Source organism: Trichoplusia ni, chromosome 7 (genome assembly GCF_003590095.1).
Source record: "Trichoplusia ni isolate ovarian cell line Hi5 chromosome 7, tn1, whole genome shotgun sequence".
NCBI classification, from domain to species: Eukaryota; Metazoa; Arthropoda; class Insecta; order Lepidoptera; family Noctuidae; genus Trichoplusia; species Trichoplusia ni.
Window position 1 is genome coordinate 9,156,897 of NC_039484.1, and position 21,263 is coordinate 9,178,159.

A 21,263-nucleotide genomic window follows, 5' to 3' on the forward strand; every position below is an offset into this window, starting at 1 on the left:
TTCACATTTTTTTGTAATAACTTGTAAAATATTTAATGTTTTAAATCAGATTAGAAAGTTTCAATAACGAATACTTAGACAGTCCAGATATTCCCACACGTTTCCCGATCACTGAACAAATAAAATGTAAGCTTATTCGGGCCGGTGACTTCTTTGAACATTAGTTTTAATTAGTATCAAGTCATTGTCAACCAGTTTTATGCGTTTTATAGTTCTACTAAGGTACATTAATAAGACACGGTTGGCGCCATGCGGTGCGTTCATCGTAAATGTGTTAGGAAATTATCTTGGGAGCGTCATCTTTCAATGATTTCGTAACGAATAGGTCATCTTCATTAATCTACCCATATAAAGCTCAAGTGGTGTGTCAATCACGTACCATTAACAAACCGGGATCAGGTGATATATCGAAGTAAAAAACAAATGTTTTCTAATAAAATGCTGCGGATTATATGTATTAAAGTTACTTTAAAAAAAAAGTTTCGTAGTTAAGTAGATACTCGGTATTAGGGCTGACAACAATTTTGTCTTAAAATGAGAAGTTTTAAACTTACTAATATTGCTCAACCTTATGGTTTTAAAATTCACTTAAGTCATTTTTTATCGATCCCCAATGTCAGATCTCGTCTATAAATAATCGTATTGCTATTTCTCTTACATATTTAAAAAACTGATTTATTAATATAAGCTACTTTTTAATCATACATATGTACGTAGTTTTCAACTTTCGACTCATGGAAATGTCCGCTTATGGCTTTTTAGAAATTTTATGATCCCAGATTGGAAATCTGTGTGGGCGCAAAACAAAGTTGAATCTTTACTACATGGATGGGTAGTTCATGTAAATGTTTTAGAAACTTACGTTAGTTATTCACTTCAGTCCACGACAATCATGCTTTTTAATCAACTCAAGTTTCCAATGCAAATTATGGAAGATTTTAATAAGTTATTGCTGCTTGTAATTTTTTTTAGTTTTGTAATTATTAATATTCTTCATGATTTCAATGAGACATGGTGTCGTATATTCAGTGGCTGTATTTTGTTAAAATTTTTATGTTCGGACTTTGATAGGAAAACTCTGAGTTTGTCATACTACGGGACATTTATATCAAACACATTTGTAAAACGTAAACAAATTACTCCTGCTTTATCTAATATAAGACCATATGTTTCTTGACGTCATTGATCTGTACTGGTCCATGCTGTTGTATTTCAACGATTATATTTTGTATCACAAATCACAAACAAAAAAATGTCTCATTTAACAAGTCGAAACTAACTAACCGGATGCAATTAATTTTAATATTTTGTATCTCCATTCATTTCCCTAACAATGGCTTAATTAGCAAATAATACAGCCTCAAAAACACAGGCAGGAGCAGACCAGTACTAAAGTACCAATTACATGCTCGAGTAAACCAGGTGCAACGACCATAGCTTTCAACGTGGTGATTTTGAATACAATTCTTTAGTTAGTCACTTCTGAGTGTGTAGCAACACAATACAATTACGACCGATTCATTTGTCACGAGTTTATATTGATGGCTCTATTACCTTAACCTGTATGGATCGTTTGAACTGCTATGTTCATATATTGCTCTGTACGTAAGCTTATCTAACGGTAAATGAGTATTACTGTGTCTTCCATCAGTCGTAAATACTGTTACGAAGCCTTTATTTCTGACAAGTTTCATATTCAAGGATCCATTCTGATTGAAAATTATACGACGTAATATCCACAAGGGACTTACTCAGAATCATACCACGTACTATATACATATAGCTTATGTATATACCTACCTACACGCAGTCATATTATCGGGCAGCCCAGAGTTGCGCTGTGTGACGCATCCCAAGCCATATGTCGCAGTTTCCTTGAATTCGCCAACGCGATACAACACCTTACAATATGGCGGTTTCATGCAAATTTTGTTGCCGCTATTTATAAAATCAATATAACTGCAGTTATAAAGGTTACGACACCTATTTCTTACAAAGAACCACTTATCAGCTTACTAATTATTCGTATTCTTTTTCTTCCTTCCATTTCTACTCCATGAAGTAGCTAGGTAGGTGCCTCAATTGTGATCATTTGAAATTCTGAATTTATGCAGGAGTTGAAACATAATATGTATCCGAAAGATTTCGTGTACCACACAGAACCACACAGTTTATTAATATCTGTCACAAAATCGTTCATAACCACAATATTTTAGGCACGTCGCCGGCGTCGTATTCATGAAGCTTCTCTCCAATTTATACACAATATGCAGAACTCACGCACCGGTGTTGATTTCAATACGCTGACCTTCCATCAATTTAAAATAGATTATACTACTGTCTGAACACTCACGCAGCCCACGATGTTGTTTTGAGGTGATCTAACGTAGTAGTGTGTAAAAATGTTATTTTACCTTTGCAATTGATTCACTTTATTTTGAAATTTGTAATTTTAAAATCACGATTCTCAACAACTTTCTTTTCTCATCCCGTTTATTAAATGAGATTTCACGACGATGCTTCTGTTAAACTGATTGATGATGATTACTAAGTTCTATCTCACGTGACAGTTTCTGCACAATTCCCATTACATACCGTTCCCGGGTAACCGTTATATTAGAACTGTTGTGTATAGCTGTTTCGGTTAACCACAGGTCCACTGCAACAAAAATCATAATCTCATCTCTCAATTATGGTGGATTTTGATGAAAAGCCGAAGAAGCTAGAACAACTTTATTTGTCAAGGTGGCTTAAAGTACACCATGTCTTGCTTGTAAAAAGAAATAACCATAAAAATTGTTTATTCAATAACACCGTTGATGCCGACTGTATTTTTAAAATCCCTTCAATTCCGAATGGTTCTTTTCCATTGCTGTGAATTACTTCACACCGTCGAATGTTGTTTATAAATACAGCCCTCGCCTTAAGATTATTTTCGCGAGATTCACGTCATCCGGTCTGGGATTGTTTGTATGACTCTGTGTATGACTAAAACTGTAACACATTACAGGTTCTAATTGTGAGTAATCAGTTTGGGGAATATTTTCAGGCTCCGTTAATTAAACCTGTAGCTGTTGTGTACACCCATCTGCAGTATATTTTCTTGGACAAAATGGAAGCCTAAGTTTTTTGAATACTACTGATCTTACCCTACTGTGTTTACTTTAAAATGATATAAAGCAGATGTACACAAGGCACGGTAGACCGAATACACATGTTTATACAGCGATCTTTACACACGTAACCTTGCCAAAACAAACTCTTTCAAGGACGGGCTCCGTCGTCTATCCGGACCTCTTGAGACTCCCCCGCGAATCCTCCTCCTTGAGAACTGCATGAATACAATACGCTGCTCACCTCTAAACTAAAGAATAAGCTATGAGTTGTCAAAGAATGCAATACAATATATAAATACATATGATTTATAGCTATGACATATATTCAAAGTGAACCATGGCCCCATACATGACTTAAGCTATATTCGAGACGCATATCGATTTATGTATCGCGGCACTACTTCGTCCACAACACGTAAGAACAGTCAGGCACACGTGTCATCCTTTTCCCTCCTATAACCCAGACTACTTAAGAGTTCATCTTGTCGTGTCGTGTAAAGATATAGGTGTTTTTTGAGACAGCAGGGTAATGTCATCCATTTCTGTCGCACGCTACTCTGAGGTAGTTAATGATAAATCAGTGTCATGCGGCGTACCTTGTACCAACTTGTATCATACTATGAGTATACGCGTAAATATGCTTTAATGTGAAAAATAAGCAACGTAGCCCCAAGCTTGCCGCACTAAAACTGGCCATGCTAATCGCGTCTTCCCTGAAATAGTCTGGAATTTCCTTGCGGTGCGATCAATACCAATGTCAGTACACGCTATTTTTAATTGACATGCACATTGAATTTCATAACAATGGAAATTATGATAGTTACTGGAATGTTTTACTGTTTTTAATCTATAGATAAAAGAAATGTTTTGATATTTTATAGACGTAACATTAACGTAACATTTTTGAGATAAACTCAAAGGAGCTGATGCGATTATATAGAAAAACACGTGGCTTCACTTAAATGGCAACTGCCCTAAATTCTAAAATGTTCCTGAACACGAAGAACAACTTTTAAATTTAAATCGATAGTAACGAAGTTTCCAACGTCGACAAATTTAGCGACTATATCCACTAAAGTTCCTTACATAATTTGAATACCTTACCGCGACTAGGATATTTTCGTGCTAGCAATATGTCAGCGGTTGACGTTCCCGACAAATTGAACATTTATGGTGTTGAATAAGGTTGTGATATAAAGTTAGCTGTATTAGGAGCTAAAGAAAGTCAAGTCGAGTCGGCCGAACTGGATTGTACATTCTCCGACGGCGGACGACGACCGGTTTGACCGGCGCGAATCCTGGCGCTAACACTAACCATATACCGCCCATTACGCTACACACAAGAAATCAAGATAAAACAGTTAGCTGCAACTGGGTGTTACCTGTTACCCAGCCATGATTGCAGTTCAACTATATTTTTCTTTTATTGCATTGCAAACTAAACACAATATTTACGTAAGATGTCGATAAGGTCAGGAACAGTTTATTTATACATTTAATACACGTGGATGTATAACGCAACTTTTTAAAGTAGCCAGTGGCGTAATCTCCTGAAAGAAAACTGTAAAGCAAGTTTTGTGATTGCATCCCGTCGTCATGCCAGGGATTTTGTTCTACGATTTATGAACAAAAACAATAATTTGTTACGTAAGCGGTGATTTCTGGATTATAATGGGCGTCTAATGCTGTGGAGCGGTAAAGCAACTCATCGTACATCTTAACTAATGACCATTTTATAATGGTAATAGCTGTTTGATTGATGGTATTCTTTCATAATAGTTTGGAACCAACCGCATCTCTAAACGCTGTTGTATTTGGTTACTTTGTAAATCTTTAGGGATTAAAAATCTAGCACAGCATTGTGTGTACGCTGACGTAATGCATAATAAATACCATTGAGTAGTTGCACGTAGTCCAATGAAACACTGCAGCGAAGCTAGTAATCATGTTCGTTAGCGAAGCCACTAAAGTGCTAGTCCGCCGTCACACGCACTGATTGGAACTCACACGACTTTGTTGCTATATTTACTAGTACCAATACTATAGGATTCATATTGATATATGTTCGTGAATATGACGAAATAAATGTCCACTTAGATTGTAGGTCACAAATGCAGGCCGCTTAAAAATTTCGTAACACATCTAAACCAGTCACTAGTTTCATTTCATAGTCGTTCAAAAACACTATTATTAAATGATGATATTGTAATTTGATAATGTAATTACGTCAGTTCAAACATAGTAATTTGTTCATGAACAATAATTAATTATGTAAGTCAATTACTGCTAATTATATCGCGTACCTGCTTTAGCATAGAAACTAATTCGTATTAACATTAGCCTTCACGCTTCACTCCAGTTTGTTTCCAATGAAGTAGTTAACATATCGGTACTCAAGATGATGTTTACAGTTTTTATACGGATGCCTCCACTGAGAATGACTTGTAAATAGTAAAGAAACATTGTGTAATCACTAAAACACGTTTTATTTTATTCACGTTGATATCTTTGGCAGTTATTTTACAGTTTTAAGAGAGATCCGATTCAAAACGTAATTTAAGCAATTAGCTGATTTAAATTCAGATGTTTAAAGTAATTATTTTAATTAATCTTATCTAACGAGACGCAGTTTGTTTTCAAGTGTTATTGCTCATTGAACAAAATTAAATAAATTATTCTTAACACGTCTCGCGCCGTCTAGCGTATAAAATTGCTTGTAACGACTTTCTTGAAGTCTATAAATCTACGTGAACACGACATTAAACTACTTGATATGTGTCAACACGAATTAAAAGAAATATTTGGTCAGAAGGAGAAAGCTAAACGGATTGATAAATTGTTAATTGTGTAATTACTGCAATAAACTATTGCTGTTTATACTATATCTGTACATATCAATTCTAGCGTATCAACACATTCGACTTATGTCTTAACAAATGCAGTTTGTTTTTAAATTTGTAATTTCTTAGGTATATCTTCACTTCAAAAATTCACTTACACATCGAAAAGCATAATAATTTCATGAAATCTCATCTCAATTCTCAAAACAAAAGAACATTATTTTATAAATGTACCATTTAGTATAAACTTAGACAGTTTGAAGGTAATCACTGAAACCGTTCTCACGCACATCACTTTACATATTTCAGCATAATCTATTGCAATTATGTAGAACAATTAGATAAATAAACATAACGAGGCCATTGCTCCCATCACCTTAGCGATAAAAGTCGTATTTCTAGTTCATTTCCTTTGTTCGCAACACGATAACGATAATATCTTTCACTAAAGCGACAAAATGCTAATGAATGCTGCAGTTTTAAAGTAAATACTGGATTTATCTTTTCAGTAAACACCAAAAGTAGTTTAATTAATTAACCTAACTATCTTAGAGTTAGTAAATATTTATTCTTAAATGGCGTAATGAAATATTAAATAAGATTATTAGAACTATTAAGAAAAGGGTTTAAAATATATATTAAAGCACAACTTCTAACCAAAATACGCAAGAAATATTTGAAATAGGTTATTGGTTAACTTTTCGGTTCCGAAAAATGTAGATACTTATCTAAAAATATTTTTTTAGCAGTTAGTAGGTAAATGTTTATAGAAAAGATTACAAAACATTCTAATGAATAACAAATACGAGGTACTCCAAGGGCGGTACTCCTACACGTTCGTCGTCTACTCACTATAGATAAAAGAAAGGCGCGTACGCACGAATATTTAAATGCACCGTCAATGTTCCATCAACTTGACGCGACTACGAATGTCAATCAATATCCGATACATTGCAACCTCATTATAAACAAAGGAACAAGTGATTTTGTTTATACGGTACTCTTCGATGCTATTGAATCTTTATGATTATGCTCCATCATGGTACAAGACAAAGCCACAAAAGAATATTTCCTCATACGATCTCTGAATGACTGAATTACTATAGGAGTTTCGATGGAGATTAAATCCAATCGGTTTATAAATGCATTCATATAAACAAAGAGACGACCAATCCCATTGTTATAATAGGTATTGCGTTGATAATAATTTCTATTTCGAAAGGCGAACCATGCAATTATGCATGCACTCATTTACCGTCCCAATCGTTAAAACCAAATCGAATCGCGGCATAAATCAGGTAGACTATATGAAAGTTAAAAGAATAAAAAGATATGTTAAACTTCACAAAACAGTTCATTGATTCAAACAAATTGTGATTCACAAACTTTTTTGAAGTTATTAAAAACTTTATGGTCGTTAAAACGCGTGGTCGTTACTGGGCAGAGATATTGTCAATAATGTTTTAGTGCCACATTTACGAGCGCTATTTCAGCTACAGACTTGTCCTTCAGACGCATCGACCCTATTTTATTTATGTTGCTTTTAATAGTTCTAATCAAGGTAATTTATGCTAGACATTTCCAGTTTTACTATCAGGTGGAACAGTATCGATGTTGTAGCGATAGCCATTACTTGGGTGCGCTGTTTTTGTATTCTCTTCTTTAGACTTCGACAATTACTTGACATTTTTATCCTACGTTTGAAAATGATCAACATTTTATATGTTCACTTCACTATATGTTAAGTAAATAAAAAACAAGTAAGCATGTTCTAAAGTTGAAAATCTAATTTTGTAACATATTGAAATGCTGAGAATCGTTCACGTTTAGTACCTAAGCATTGCGTAATCAAAAGCATTTCAAAGGAATCAATACCAATTTTGTATCAAGGGGTCGAAGGTAGAGTTTTGAATAAGAGGCGAACGTCTCAACTTTGTAATACTTGGCAAATGGACTGCATACAATTTCCATACAAGTTAGTTATTTCCTTTAGTTACATTTGCGCCTTCCAGTGCAAGATATATAATTTATCTTTAATTTTCGTTTTATGCCTCAGAACTCGTTAAAATTCAGATGCTTAAGCATGTTATTTGGTACAATTATTCGATACGCTTCTGTCTTATTAAGGTCCAATAAAATGACAATGCATCCACATATTGCATTTAATGGTACTCTTGTACATTCATGACATATTTACCATGTATTGAGCGGGCGTCTTGTCGGCGACCTACATTATTACACAAATCAGGCCAATTACGTAACTAGGGTTTGTCCTTCGATGCAGATAATAAAAACAATAACTGTGTTTAAACATGAAGAGGAAATATTGATGAGGTTTACCTAAAATTACTAAATTGGGAGCGTCTAGGTCGAGGGCGGAAAAGGGGGTTAATTATACTGAGTAGAGCAAATTTGCGTGTGTACTCAGTAGGTAGGGCAACTGATATCGACATTTCGGGGGTGGATGACCATTAAAATACTTATGGATGACTGATGCTCGTTTATTCTGCTTCCACTGGTACTTAACTATAGCGTGTACTTTCCACATTTTACGAGCGGTGTATTTTATAACTTCTCGTCCTACAAAACCTTCAATCAAATTATTACGTAATAAAATACCTTAAAGTATTTGTTGAACATGTATTCCAAATATTTAATGGCCGCTTGACCTACAGTTAAGTCAATAAATATTAATCTTACACAGACTTGTGTACAAATCTTCGACCTTGCGTAGGAATCAAAGTGTGATATTTGAGTTTCCATGTATACCTAGGTAGGTACATATTACTTCATGCATATTCAATGGCTTACCAAACAAGTGTACTCTTCAATTTGCATCAAAATTGTTCCGACTTGAAGCGGTTTTGGGCCAAGGCATAGATGCAATACTACCATGCTTGCATATTCATTTATCAAGTCGCACATTCGTTTTTGCTGAGCTATACAGATTATAAACTCTTATTCAATATGGAGAGGTATTCAAAGTTTCTATCGGGATTTTGTTCTGAGTTTCTTCATCTGACACGAAGGGAGCCGCTATTTAATGAAACATGTATATTACACAACACTGCCTAAGTAAACTTGATAGCGGTACAAACGTTTGATTTGTAAGCCACCAAAGGCCATATGCTAATGCGTCACTCTTGTCTATTTAAGTGGACAAGTTGTTGAGCCTACGCTAAATGCTCCCAACTTACTGATACTTTCACTTTCGATTGCATACATAAATACTAATTGATCATTAAATAGTCTATAGAATCAACTCCCTAGTTCATTGATCTAAGGATTTAAAGGATCTTTAATTACGTTAAAAAGTGTCTTAACATTGGAACTCTATAAACATCACGCGACTCTATTATACATCCTAATTAGGAAATAATAGCTACAATCTTCCTTCACTGTCATTAATTTAAGGACAGAAAGGGACTGTTGTGTCTTCCAGAATGAAAAAATAACCCATATCAATAAATCTCAAGTGTTCGTTAAGTAGTTATTTTCACCGTATCATCTAATTAAATGAGCTTTTTTACATCTCGACATCTTAAAAAGAAATCCAAAGAATCATTAATAAGACTAAGGCGTCTATTCAACTGCCCAACTGAACGCTTCCTTATAAATTAATCCAACACAAACAAGAGAATGTAGGGACTTGATGCTTCTCACTATACATTTAATGAAATATTTTAGTTTCTAATCCGATAAATACTCTCCTAAAATAAAAATCCAAACAATATTTTTCGTCCATGACTTTAACACCTAGCCATTAGGGTTACGCCTCCGTTTTATTTTTAAACGTTTTTTTTTATGAAGGAAGTGGGCAATAAGGTTAGTCCGGCCACTACCTGCTCCCTGGATCTATGGTACCTCGCACCTGCTTAACACAAAAAATATAAACATTGCCCTCTATTTTGGGAACCAATACACTGTTTTACTAGCTAGTGAACCGTAAATTATTACTTCGACGTTTTGCTTTCTAGCACAAGGTACGCTTATGTGGCATTCAAAATGACGTTTATAGAGGCTCACGTCCTCTAAAGCGACTAAACAAACTCAGTTCCCAGTATTACATTCGTCGCGTCTTCATAACGTAGTAAGAGAAATGAAATTCTGGAATTTAATATTATCTGCGGATACAAAGATTACATACCTACGGGGAGTTTCTATTCGCGTCGGCCCCATTCACACTTCTCGGTTAGTGACATCGTCGAGCAAAATTAAATAAAAAGAGGAGTGGACGCGTGGCCGTACTGTTAAAAAGTTCTATATTTAAATCCCGACGTCCCAAGACGCCATTATGCCACTCGACATTTTATTACGTTGACACCATTTTTACGACATCTTTTGTTACAAAGTGCATATCTGCCAAATTTGTATAATGAAGTACTGTTACTCCTAAACTATTTTTATGACTCACGATAACCGAGTCGAGATTAGATCGTAATACAGAGTCATCACTTTATGTTGATTATATTATCAATGGTGTGTAATTAAGATTATCTTCGTTCATCGTTGACCGAATAACGTTTTAGATTGGATTTGTTCTAAATCTTCGGTGTAATAATTACATAACTATCTGAAGCAGTAATTTAATTATTTGATTACAAGATATAAGGCGAGGAAAGAATACCGTTACGGGGATACACTGGACCAAAATGTCAACGAAATAAATCCCATAATATGTGAGTGTTGTCGTAAAATAAGCCGGGTCTTCACCTATATTCACTGTTCTCTTTTCGTACCTATATAATTTGTTCTGTTGTGATTATCTTTTGTTTCGTTTTTTGTTCACGGGTTCATGCTTGGAAACGCCATGTTGGCCTAATTAGCCATTCCGGCTTTGTATTTTTTTCGTATTGAGTTTACTCCTGCTCATGTATTAACTTTGCAAAGACTTTAAGTCGCATATTATCTCTTTCTATCAGATGAAACTTCTTCTCTCAAGTAGCCATGAAATGTATTTTGACGACTTTATTGGACAGCAAGTTACTTGCTTTTACGTTAAAATATTCGCCATTATGTCCTCTCCATAAACTAAAAGAAGTGAAATAATGCAGACAAAATATATAACAGGAAATATACGAAATAGCAATACTGATACATTGAAACTAGTGACCTAACTAAACTGCAGCAACGATTTATTACTATAACCCTGTTCGGCGCCCATTCGTCGGGGTTAGTGGGGTGAACGAGTTGCGGTCGCCGGGCCACGGATCAATAACGCATCGTACTCCATATTCGGTGTGTAGCCTTCGCCGTGCAACTCTACAATACACTGTTGCGGTTTTTGCTTTTGTTTATAACTACGTTACGGCTAGACAGTCCAATTATATAAAGAATTCACGAATAATGAAATATTGAAAAAAAGTCTTTCACAAGTAAACTGCGTTGTGTGCTTCATAAAGACATGAAGGGAAAATATCCATCGTATATTTTTACGCTTTACGACACTCACGGTCAGTTATGGGGTGGTCTTTGTAACCCAGACTGAACCGAAGGTTTATTAGCACTAAAACTTGTGAACGTGCGAACGAACGTTTTTCGGCTGGTTTTTTGTAATATATATTTTATAAACTACAATATTATGTATTTGCCTCTCTTCTCCTTCTTGTACATGTCTATATGCGGAGAGTTCAAGTGTTCTATTTTTAAGCTCCATCAGTGGGGTCAAAGGCTAACTTCATATTTTATAGGTTTTTTTAAAAAAGTAAACCGGCCTCATTGGATTGATTATAGGAAATAACAGAGTTAGTTCTAGCTTTCTTAGAAATAAGATCAACGCTCTTCTATTGACACCTAATTGTATAATTGAGGAGTTGGGCCGTCCGCGCCGACGCCGACGGCTCTATCTGACAACATAATCATAGCAATTTGTAAGAGAACTCTTAGCAATGGCTGTTATGATTTTTAAACCTTTCTCAATAATAATATGTTTTATGATCAGTGCATGATACATGCATACGCTCTTGGAAAAGCTAAACTTTTAATTAAGCTGGAGCATTAAGTACATTTTTCCAGATAAATAGAGAACTACGTGTATCCTTTTATCGAGTACTGAAAGAGCTCTCTTGAAATCCAATTAAATACGATTCGCTCAATATCTACCGATTTAATTTTGATTCACTTGAGCAAAATACTTTCCAAATGTATTTACCTATTCAGGCTTAACACAGGAAGTAACCTCATTATTCTATTCTAACAATGGATAGTCAAAGTATGTCTACCCCATATTTCTGTTCCACTATTCATTTCACGAAATAATATCGGAAAAGCTAAAGGTTACGGCATTACTAAAGGCCGTTAGGTATTTAACAATGAAATATTACCTACCTCTAGGGAGAAGACTGTTGACAATAGGTTATTTATTGTTCTATAATGTCAACAGTAGCCACATTGCCACTGTATTCTACACTCTAATACTATCTCCTTACGACACAAATTCTTTTAATTATTATGTATAACGTGGGTGTATAAAAATGTCAACTAAGCTATACAATTCTTAGATGTTTATTATCGATTGTTTATCTGTAAATGATAAGTATGTTTACCAACATTTGTCTAATGACTATTGAAGATTGAAGAAAGTTTTTAAAATGAGTCTCCGCTTCGAAGCTATTATACAAACATTTCTAACGTTTAGATGAGATCAAATGATGGACTTGGACTTCTTGTTTGCCTACTTTAATAATTCGTAGCCAATAAGATTGATGGAAGTTGAGCATTTATAAACGTATGCATTGATATAGCAAACTGAAGTAATTTAGATGCGTAATATTGTCTTCAGCATTGAGAAACTGTTTTATAATTAGGAATGTTATGATTTCTCTTGTATTACGACACTTCAGTTATAAAAATCACTGCTAATTATAACCAGTCAGTTTCCACAAGTCACTATTAATTGAGGACATCTACCGTATTGCTGTTACCCAAAATCTAAGTTTTAAGATAGATGTGACCTGTAATATGTGTGACCTATGACTGCTCTAGATAACACACGGTATGTGGTATGAAGATGTGAACTTAACCTCGATTTCCCTTATCTCTACTAATGCCGACGGCTTGACACATCCACTACGTTATTTATGTAGAATGATGAATATGCTTTGCGCCTTTGAGACGAAATAAAACCTACCGGAGGCTCCAAAGTACACGAGGTTCGATGCATAAACTTTAACATGGATCATGTTTTTTAGTTAGGTGGAGTAAATTCTTAAGGTGAAACTAGCTATCAGATGACCCAATAGCCAGTTTATCACGTAAACCATAAAACTAACATAAAGTCGCTTGAATATCCTCAACCTCATTTCTCCCATCCTTTTATTTTCTATATACGAGTACCAACACTCAAAAACCACATTCTCAAAGCTAATGAAAGTAACATTGGACGTGTAAACACTTTGTGTTAGCCGCTGGCCCTTACACGGCCAGAAAGGAATCTGTGGACCGAAATCCAGTCGCGCAAGATTTCTTGGAACCAATGGACCCTTAGCTCTGAGCGATCAAACACTGCCTGCGTGTTATTTTTTATTTCTTGTCTGGTTCTCGTGTGGTCTGAGTTCAAAATTGAAGCTGGATGAACACTGGATAACTTATACTTGTTTTTATGATACAGAATATTCATCTCTTTCGATTAGCGTTTTCTATTTTTTGGAGTTATTACAACTATCCATGTTTCTTATATTCATTTTCTGTATTACACTTATCTAATAGGTTCAGAAACTAAAGTTCATCGATTCATTTTATAGGTACAGTGTTGTATGGAATGTGTAGAAATAGATAACCTTCATCATAATTGATAAAACAATAACATTGTTATAGCTATCAATATGCCATAATTAATGCAAAACAATGAGGCTCCTAAAATTATGACATCAGAGATGTACAAGTAGCCCACAACTCAAGCTAGTTATTATTGATTCGACAGATATAATCACCTTCACTGCTTCGTTTACACATGCAAATTATACATACGTATGATTATACAATATGGATGGAGCTGGAAAGTAGGTAGGTACCTAGTGTAGGTACAAACATATTATACCAATAATAATAAACCTATACAAATATGTATAGGTTTCCCTACAATTTCCCATCTTCTACACCTTGAGTTATTGTTCATATCGCTGCTTCGCTTGACTAAATGTATTCGACTTCCACATGTGTAAGGAAATGTTAGTAATTTCTAAATATTTGTTATGTTACATACTTAATACCAAGAACTGTTTGCATGACTAAAAATAATACATCAAGTGACTAAAATAGACGTTCTTATCTTTAATTAATGTCTACGTCAAAATTAAGGATGAATAATTTTTAATTGTTCATGAAATCAGTCATAGCATTATTTTGTTAGTTCTATTCCGTACTTTTCTGTTTTGCTCACGTTTTGATGCATCCAGTATGAGATTTAGCTCTTCTCCGATTGTAAAATACTTAAATAATATATGATAAAACTGCCTTTAGTTCACGCGTGGCCAACGTCTCACGCTCGATTGGTTTGTAAAGAAAGCCGATTCAGAGAAATCGATATCAATGATTAATCGGTATTCAGTTTTAAGGGCTGACGGCATCAAAATTAATATAGCCCGGTGAAATAGAAAGTATTTTTCTTATACAACAGTTATATAACAGTTTATATAGCAACAGTTTTTGTTTTAATGTATGTTATCGTAATATAAAAACGGAAGGCAAAATTAATAGAACAGCGTAATGTCCCATAAGTTACGAATACGGTACGTACATACATAAAAACGAAAAAATAAATCGCTGTTCCACAAAAGCAATATCATACATTAGCAGACCACTTTTCCAATTAATTTAAAGTATTTAAAAATAAGTAATAAAACAATAATGGAATTCTTTCATCTGCTACAACCAGTCTCATTGTAAGCCGTTAGAAACCCATCCGAAACAGTAAAACTCTTCACACAATCATGTGGATAAATGGCATTTCTATTACTTGCTAACAACCATAGAGTTGTATACACCACAGTTAACTTACACATTAGCTTCATTTAACTTGAATTTTAAAGCGTAATATACCCACTTACTTGGTTTTAAATTCGTCCATTGTTGAGATTTTCTCATCGTAACCAGGCAAGACAGCTACTTTTTTTACTTTAGCCTAGACTAACCTTTTAAGGACATGAGGCCGTTTGATTCAGCCCACGCCATGATTTCTAAGTAGATAAGCTTTTTAATAACATTTATTATAAGGCCAAACATATGAAAGGCCAACTTTTTCAGTGTTGCACGTTCATACATTTTGTCCTCGTCCCGACCACAATTCCTTGATTAGCCTAAGTAATGACGTATGTGTTTGTCATGTTGGAATAGTCCATTATTATTATGAGTGATGAGCAATTATAACACAAAAACCACAACGTCATCAACGTCATTCAATTAGTGTGAGTCCATTTTAGGACTAATGAAAATAAATGTTTCGCGTATATCTAGAACCAAATGATAAAACAATAAACACATTCCTTTATGATTGTCTGTTTCATTAACGCTAATGCAAAATAATGAACGAATTTTGGTACATATTTTGTTTATTATGTAACCAATTCCATTTAATTGGATCGTCCTTGCGGGAGTGACGTGTGAATAATGGCTATGAAGTATTTAATGGATATAACTCGCTTGATATAGCAAGCGTTATGAACCGTTTATGATTTCTTGGACCGTAAATGCCTGGTAATCTTCCATAAGATATTTAAGACACATTCGTTTCAACCTTAAGTTCCTACGTAGGCACAATATACCAAAACTGGATTTTCTGAAAATAATTAAGAACACAAAAGCTATTTAGATCAAATTAAAACACCAATCTTATCAATATACACATTTGAATAGCTGACCTCAAATTACACTCGCATTTCTTACAATTAAAATCTTGAATAAAGTAAAATCTTAACGGAATGTATGTAACTCTAGTCAATAGTGGAGTCATATTGAAATCACATTTGATAACATAAAAAGTTAACACAGCTTAACGGTACCACCATATTAAGTAGCCGGTGAAACCGTTTGTGCCAGTGCCCGATTATTTTGGCCGACGTTACCTGCGTATACTGACCCCATACGCATTCTAGACGGTTATGGCGGATTGGGCGAACAAAACCGGCGTAAATATGCCAATGTCCACTACAATAGTGGAAGATACTATTTATACTTTTGCTAAGCTGTTTAAGTAATGGGTTCGGTGATCTTTCCACTGGTTCTTACTAGTACTTCCTTAAATTACCGCATCTACTACCATATTATTTATGTTTGCTAAATGCCCTGTAGGTAGCTCACGTAGCTTACACTTGGATTTTTCAGTATTAGGATTAGTCAGTATGAGTCTGGCACTTACCTCTCCCTCCCTCGGTGACGGCGGACGTTGTGTTGGATTATCCCACCTTACGAAAAAAGAGATATCTATCCTAAACAAGCAAAGTTTTTACCTAGCCATCAAATTTAAATACAGTAATAAGACAGTCTGCACTGTGTAAAGAGAAGTTAACCATTTACCGTTTCAACCATTGAATATAATTGCAACATGTCAAATAACATCAAGAGAAACGCATAAGTACTCAAACTATTAAATTAATCTTAAATATTATTATGCTCTTTACTGTTATTCCGTATAACACTGCCCCTCATAAAATTATACATACGCTTGCTTTTCTTATGTAACTTTAATAAGCTAAAAGCTTCAAGTAATCTTCTCAATAATTTCTCATAAGTATTTAAGAACGTTCTTCGTAACGATTGCACTAACAAAGAAAATGTTAACATTTGTCTATTTAACCTACGCTTACCATTGCCAATCTGTTTGTATAACTGGAAATGTCTTTAAAAGATTGACGCCGAAGCGAACATGATTATAGCAACAGCGATTAAGAAAAATTTGAAAGTGATAAAAATGTTTACATTCAATTACGAATCGAATTGCAGCCGTGCAAAAAGTCGTGAAGATAATGAATATGAAACAGTACAATACTTTATGTTTCGATGTGCAAAAATTGTAATTATTCATGTTGTATGTCATTTTAATCAGAATGATACGGCCATATGTTCTGCTGATCTGACGCAATGCTAATGATCGTGCCAGAGCTTATGCTATTGACATTATTCGGTGTCGTTTTAACTAACGCCTCCGCACATTAGTCAAGCAAAACAAAAAAATGTTATAGCAGCTGACGTAATAGAAATGAATAGCGAGATTCAAAACAAAAACCCCGTTAGTCTGGACCGAGATGCATGCTTATTCAACACATTTACTTTTTAGATTTGTAAAGCGCTGAAACGAATATTTTTGTTTGATAAACATCGGAATATATTTTGAGACCGATGAGATCAGATAGAATTGAATCTGTTCTATTTCTCCTTTTCTCCCTCCTCTTATTTTCAAATTCAAAGTTTTGAATTATTAAGTATTAGATGCAATTTCGAATATTCGTGAAAACAGAGCACATAAGATAACTCACAACATATGGAGCACATGTATGAACATTTGTTATAGCATGTTGCGGGACAGATGTCGATGTGCGTAGGACGACCAAATATGTATGAACCCTGAGATAACCGCTAGAGAAACAATAGAAACCCACTGTGAAAATAAACAAGGTCATAAAGTTAAACCGAACTCATGGCACAACGTCCAAAAAATTATAGAATGGCGTTAAAATCTTATCACCTCAAAAAGTTGCCTTGGTGTGGTCGCTTAAGAAGCTTTAGTGTTTGTATCTATAAACCTATTAAAGTATTAAATTCACAATGATTGATTTTGCAGAAGAAAATGAACATTAATACAAGATTTTTCTTTTTTCCTTTACTTTGCAGTTACATGTCAGAACAACATCCACATAGCACTAGAGTTCAGATGCTTTCAGATCAGAAATAGCTTTCAAGACCTCCTCTACTTTCTAGGTCACATTTAGGCGTTGTAGTCGTAACTAAGACCATCTGGTGTAGAGCCAAGAATAACATCTAGGTAGCCTTGTTTTTTTTTGTATTTTTCTTTCATTAGTGGAGTTCAGCATCCTCAAAAAGGTGTTGTATATAGAATCAACTTCAATGTTTTGGTTCCACATACAGATATGTTTTTGGTTTGATGGAAAATAATGTGTCAGATTTAAAAAAGAATGTATAGTATATAAATTCTAAAAAATCATAAATAAGTAAAGAATACCCTAAGGAGGGTTTCCGGAATACGTTATAATTCACTAGGACGTCACCTACTGAGTTCTGATCAGATGCAGTACTTATACGTAATATGAAGTGACACATTCCTCAATTGAGCGGTGGCGTGCCGCGAGATCTCAAATTAGCGCCAATTTATGCCTCCGGCTGACTCACGGGCGCGGCTAGGTGTTTTATTTCATCCACGAACACTACAACAAACGAAATCAAGAGTGAAAAATAGGCGATAACACGCAACTTCAGCAATTAGAAATACTAAGATTAGAACGAACGAACTGCTTTCAATCATTGTGTTTGCTTAAACAAGGAACGGAAAGAAACTAAAAATATCCAAGATAATGAAAACTAACATCTTCATAATCATTCGAAAATACAAATTACAAAGCAGCTTTCAAGTCCCAAAAACAGTTCAATCAACGTTTAATTTCTACGATCCGTGAAAGCGATCAAAGAGAATCGTGACTACAAATGGGGTTCTATCTTAAGAAATTGAACTATAAAACCAGAGTTAAAGAGCGAGTGATAAAACCTCGTTCGGCGTGGTTACATCGACCTTGTTTGCGCTAATCATTGAGAGCCGACGCAATTGGGCACTTCCCAGCGTCGCCATCGGGAACTCGGCAGTACTCGGGATGTCTGGGAATTAACCACAGGTTCACGAATTCAAGTTTACTGCTGTTATCTCGACCTTCATTAGACGAGTTGGACAAGGACGAGCGTCATTACTTATCTCTGTATAAAGAGCAACGTGCATTAAGATGCATCACGACATGACATGTCTTACTTTGTTGGCTGCCTACATTTTGATAAGGTCGTTCGTTTATTTTCTTAACCTTTAGCTCTTACAACCAGTTATTATATAAATACAATTTATGGCCAGTTATTACATACACTTGAACATTTCTTCCGAAATTCTTTACCAAATTGAGTTCTTGTGTAACTCGTCTGAACAAAGACAGTGGTACTCGTCAGTGTGACTAAACATTTTAGTTTAATGAAGATACAACTTTAAATGCTTCATTGCTTAATTGTTGTAGATGACTGTTATAACGTTAAATAGTTAACAAGCATAACTAATTTCTGGTGCAATATCAAAATATGATCAGGGATTATAGTTGTTATTGCAGCAAGGGGGAAAAAATTAAAAGCTAGTTGAATACTATATATACTATGCAGTAGTAAAATGCAGATACGTAGGTATAAATTATTATGAAAAAACGTATCTAATCAATTACCAAAAAATTGAATCGTATTTGAAAGCGAACACTATAAAAGTATTTGGATCTTATTATTAAACTCAATTTCTTTCTTTCCAGAATGTGGTGGACAATCACAGGAAACTTCGGAAACATTCTTCCGATTGACTGGACAAAATCGTTCTCCAGGAAGATGCATATCCCAACCTTGAACCTTAATGAGAAAAAGGTAAGTTTCAATTTAGAAAATTTGAACACTGCGAGATCTGCCCATCATTCTACGATCTATATTAAATTGTAGGTTGTATACTTCGCAACGTAACCCACAATTAAATCTAATGACCCATAATTTTACCAAAAAGTACAGCTACTGTAAGTAGTAAAATTAATGTAATTTCAGTGATTATAGCTTAAGATCTAAGTCAGTTAGCAACAAAACAGTTTGACCACGTCTTTAAGCCCACAAACCGCATAATAAATTAGCAAAACCGAAGAAATTTCCCACATACTAATATGATGCACTTGTTTTCTTATTTTTTGTAATGAGATATCATCGCGCATCGTCGCGACTCTGAAAAACTGGCAGGTATACAGTAGTCTGTACCTATTGTTTCGTGGGAATTATTATTTGTTTAATCATTATCAAGAGAACTGCAAATGAAGCACCTACTTCTTTTTGATGAATCTTGAAATTGGAAACTGTTCATGCAATGCTACGCTGGAACGATGCCACGTTTTTGTTGCATTTCATTAATGTTTTGAAAAAATATTGATCATAGTAATTACTTGCTTAAATATTAATTATTCGTTAATAAATCTGTTTTATGGCCAATACTTTTTCCAATAAAAGATTGTCAACCGGTTAACCTCTAAAAGGTGAAACAAAAACTACCTTCTGAATAACACCTCATTTCTACTTCACAGTTATTTTCCCCTACATCTAATTTGCCCAAAATGTTTGTAGAGTTCAATGACGCCGGATGACGAGATCCACAGCTCGGAGGACGAGGCAGTGGCCTCAGACTTAGACATGCACGCGCTCATCCTGGGAGGCCTGCACCAGGACCACGAGTGCCCCGTCAAGACTGCTGATGAGGTCAGTTCCTTTTAAATCAGATTCAAACATTTTTTTGCCATGAAAACGCCTAATTGAACTTCTCAGCCTTTTGGGATGGTGAATCCAGCCTAATAGGGTGCTTTAAAATTAACATCAAACCTTACAAAAGACAATAACATTTTGAATCCCAAGAAACGCCATACACCTTGATTTTTAGACCTTTGGACTTGACCTTCATTAGCAAAAGTTATTCTTAGATAGCTTAAACAGGGTCTCATCTTCACATTTTGTAAAATTCCATCCTTTTACAGGTGATTCAAGAGATAGACGACATGATGCAGGACACCCCGTCTTCGGAAGGTGACATCATAGAGTACAACGAGGCTCTGGAGAAGGGGAAGGAGGTGCTCAGCGCGCCGCTCTATGAAGATAGTAAGTACCTGATGGAAACTGTAGATAGCCTTATAAAGAACAGCCCTATCCGTAAGACCGTAATCCGTCGTTTCGTAATGTATATTTTGTCTTATTGTATGGTTCATTAAGCTTTAAAAGCCCGTAGGTCTCTGGTGTGACTTGAGGTAATACACTGAAGAAAAAATAATATTAGCTGTTTGTGCATTAATTATAATCTCGATGATTTTCCTATATTTTTTAAGCAAAAGTAAGATTAATTGATGAATAAAAGAATGACAAATTTCTCAATGAGGTCAAATTATTACGTCCTTTTTAAACAATAAAATATTATTAGGCTTCAGGCAGAATTGTTTCTATCAGGCTGTCTTTTAATATATTTTAGTAAAAAAATCAAAGATTATGCATATAGGTGAAACATAGGTCATAGGTTTTAAAACACCTCAATATACATTTT

At 34.8% G+C, this 21,263-nt stretch overlaps 1 protein-coding gene across 1 annotated transcript in view; it reads left to right on the plus strand.

Moving 5' to 3' along the window:
- The window catches only part of LOC113495675 (fasciculation and elongation protein zeta-2), a 32,782-nt gene that overhangs the window by 4,670 nt on the left and 6,849 nt on the right, over positions 1-21,263 (plus strand). The window contains exons 3-5 of the mRNA XM_026874540.1: positions 19,459-19,567; positions 20,303-20,434; positions 20,707-20,827. Of these exons, the coding sequence (XP_026730341.1) occupies positions 19,459-19,567; positions 20,303-20,434; positions 20,707-20,827 (362 nt within the window). The remainder of the gene's footprint in view (positions 1-19,458; positions 19,568-20,302; positions 20,435-20,706; positions 20,828-21,263) is intronic.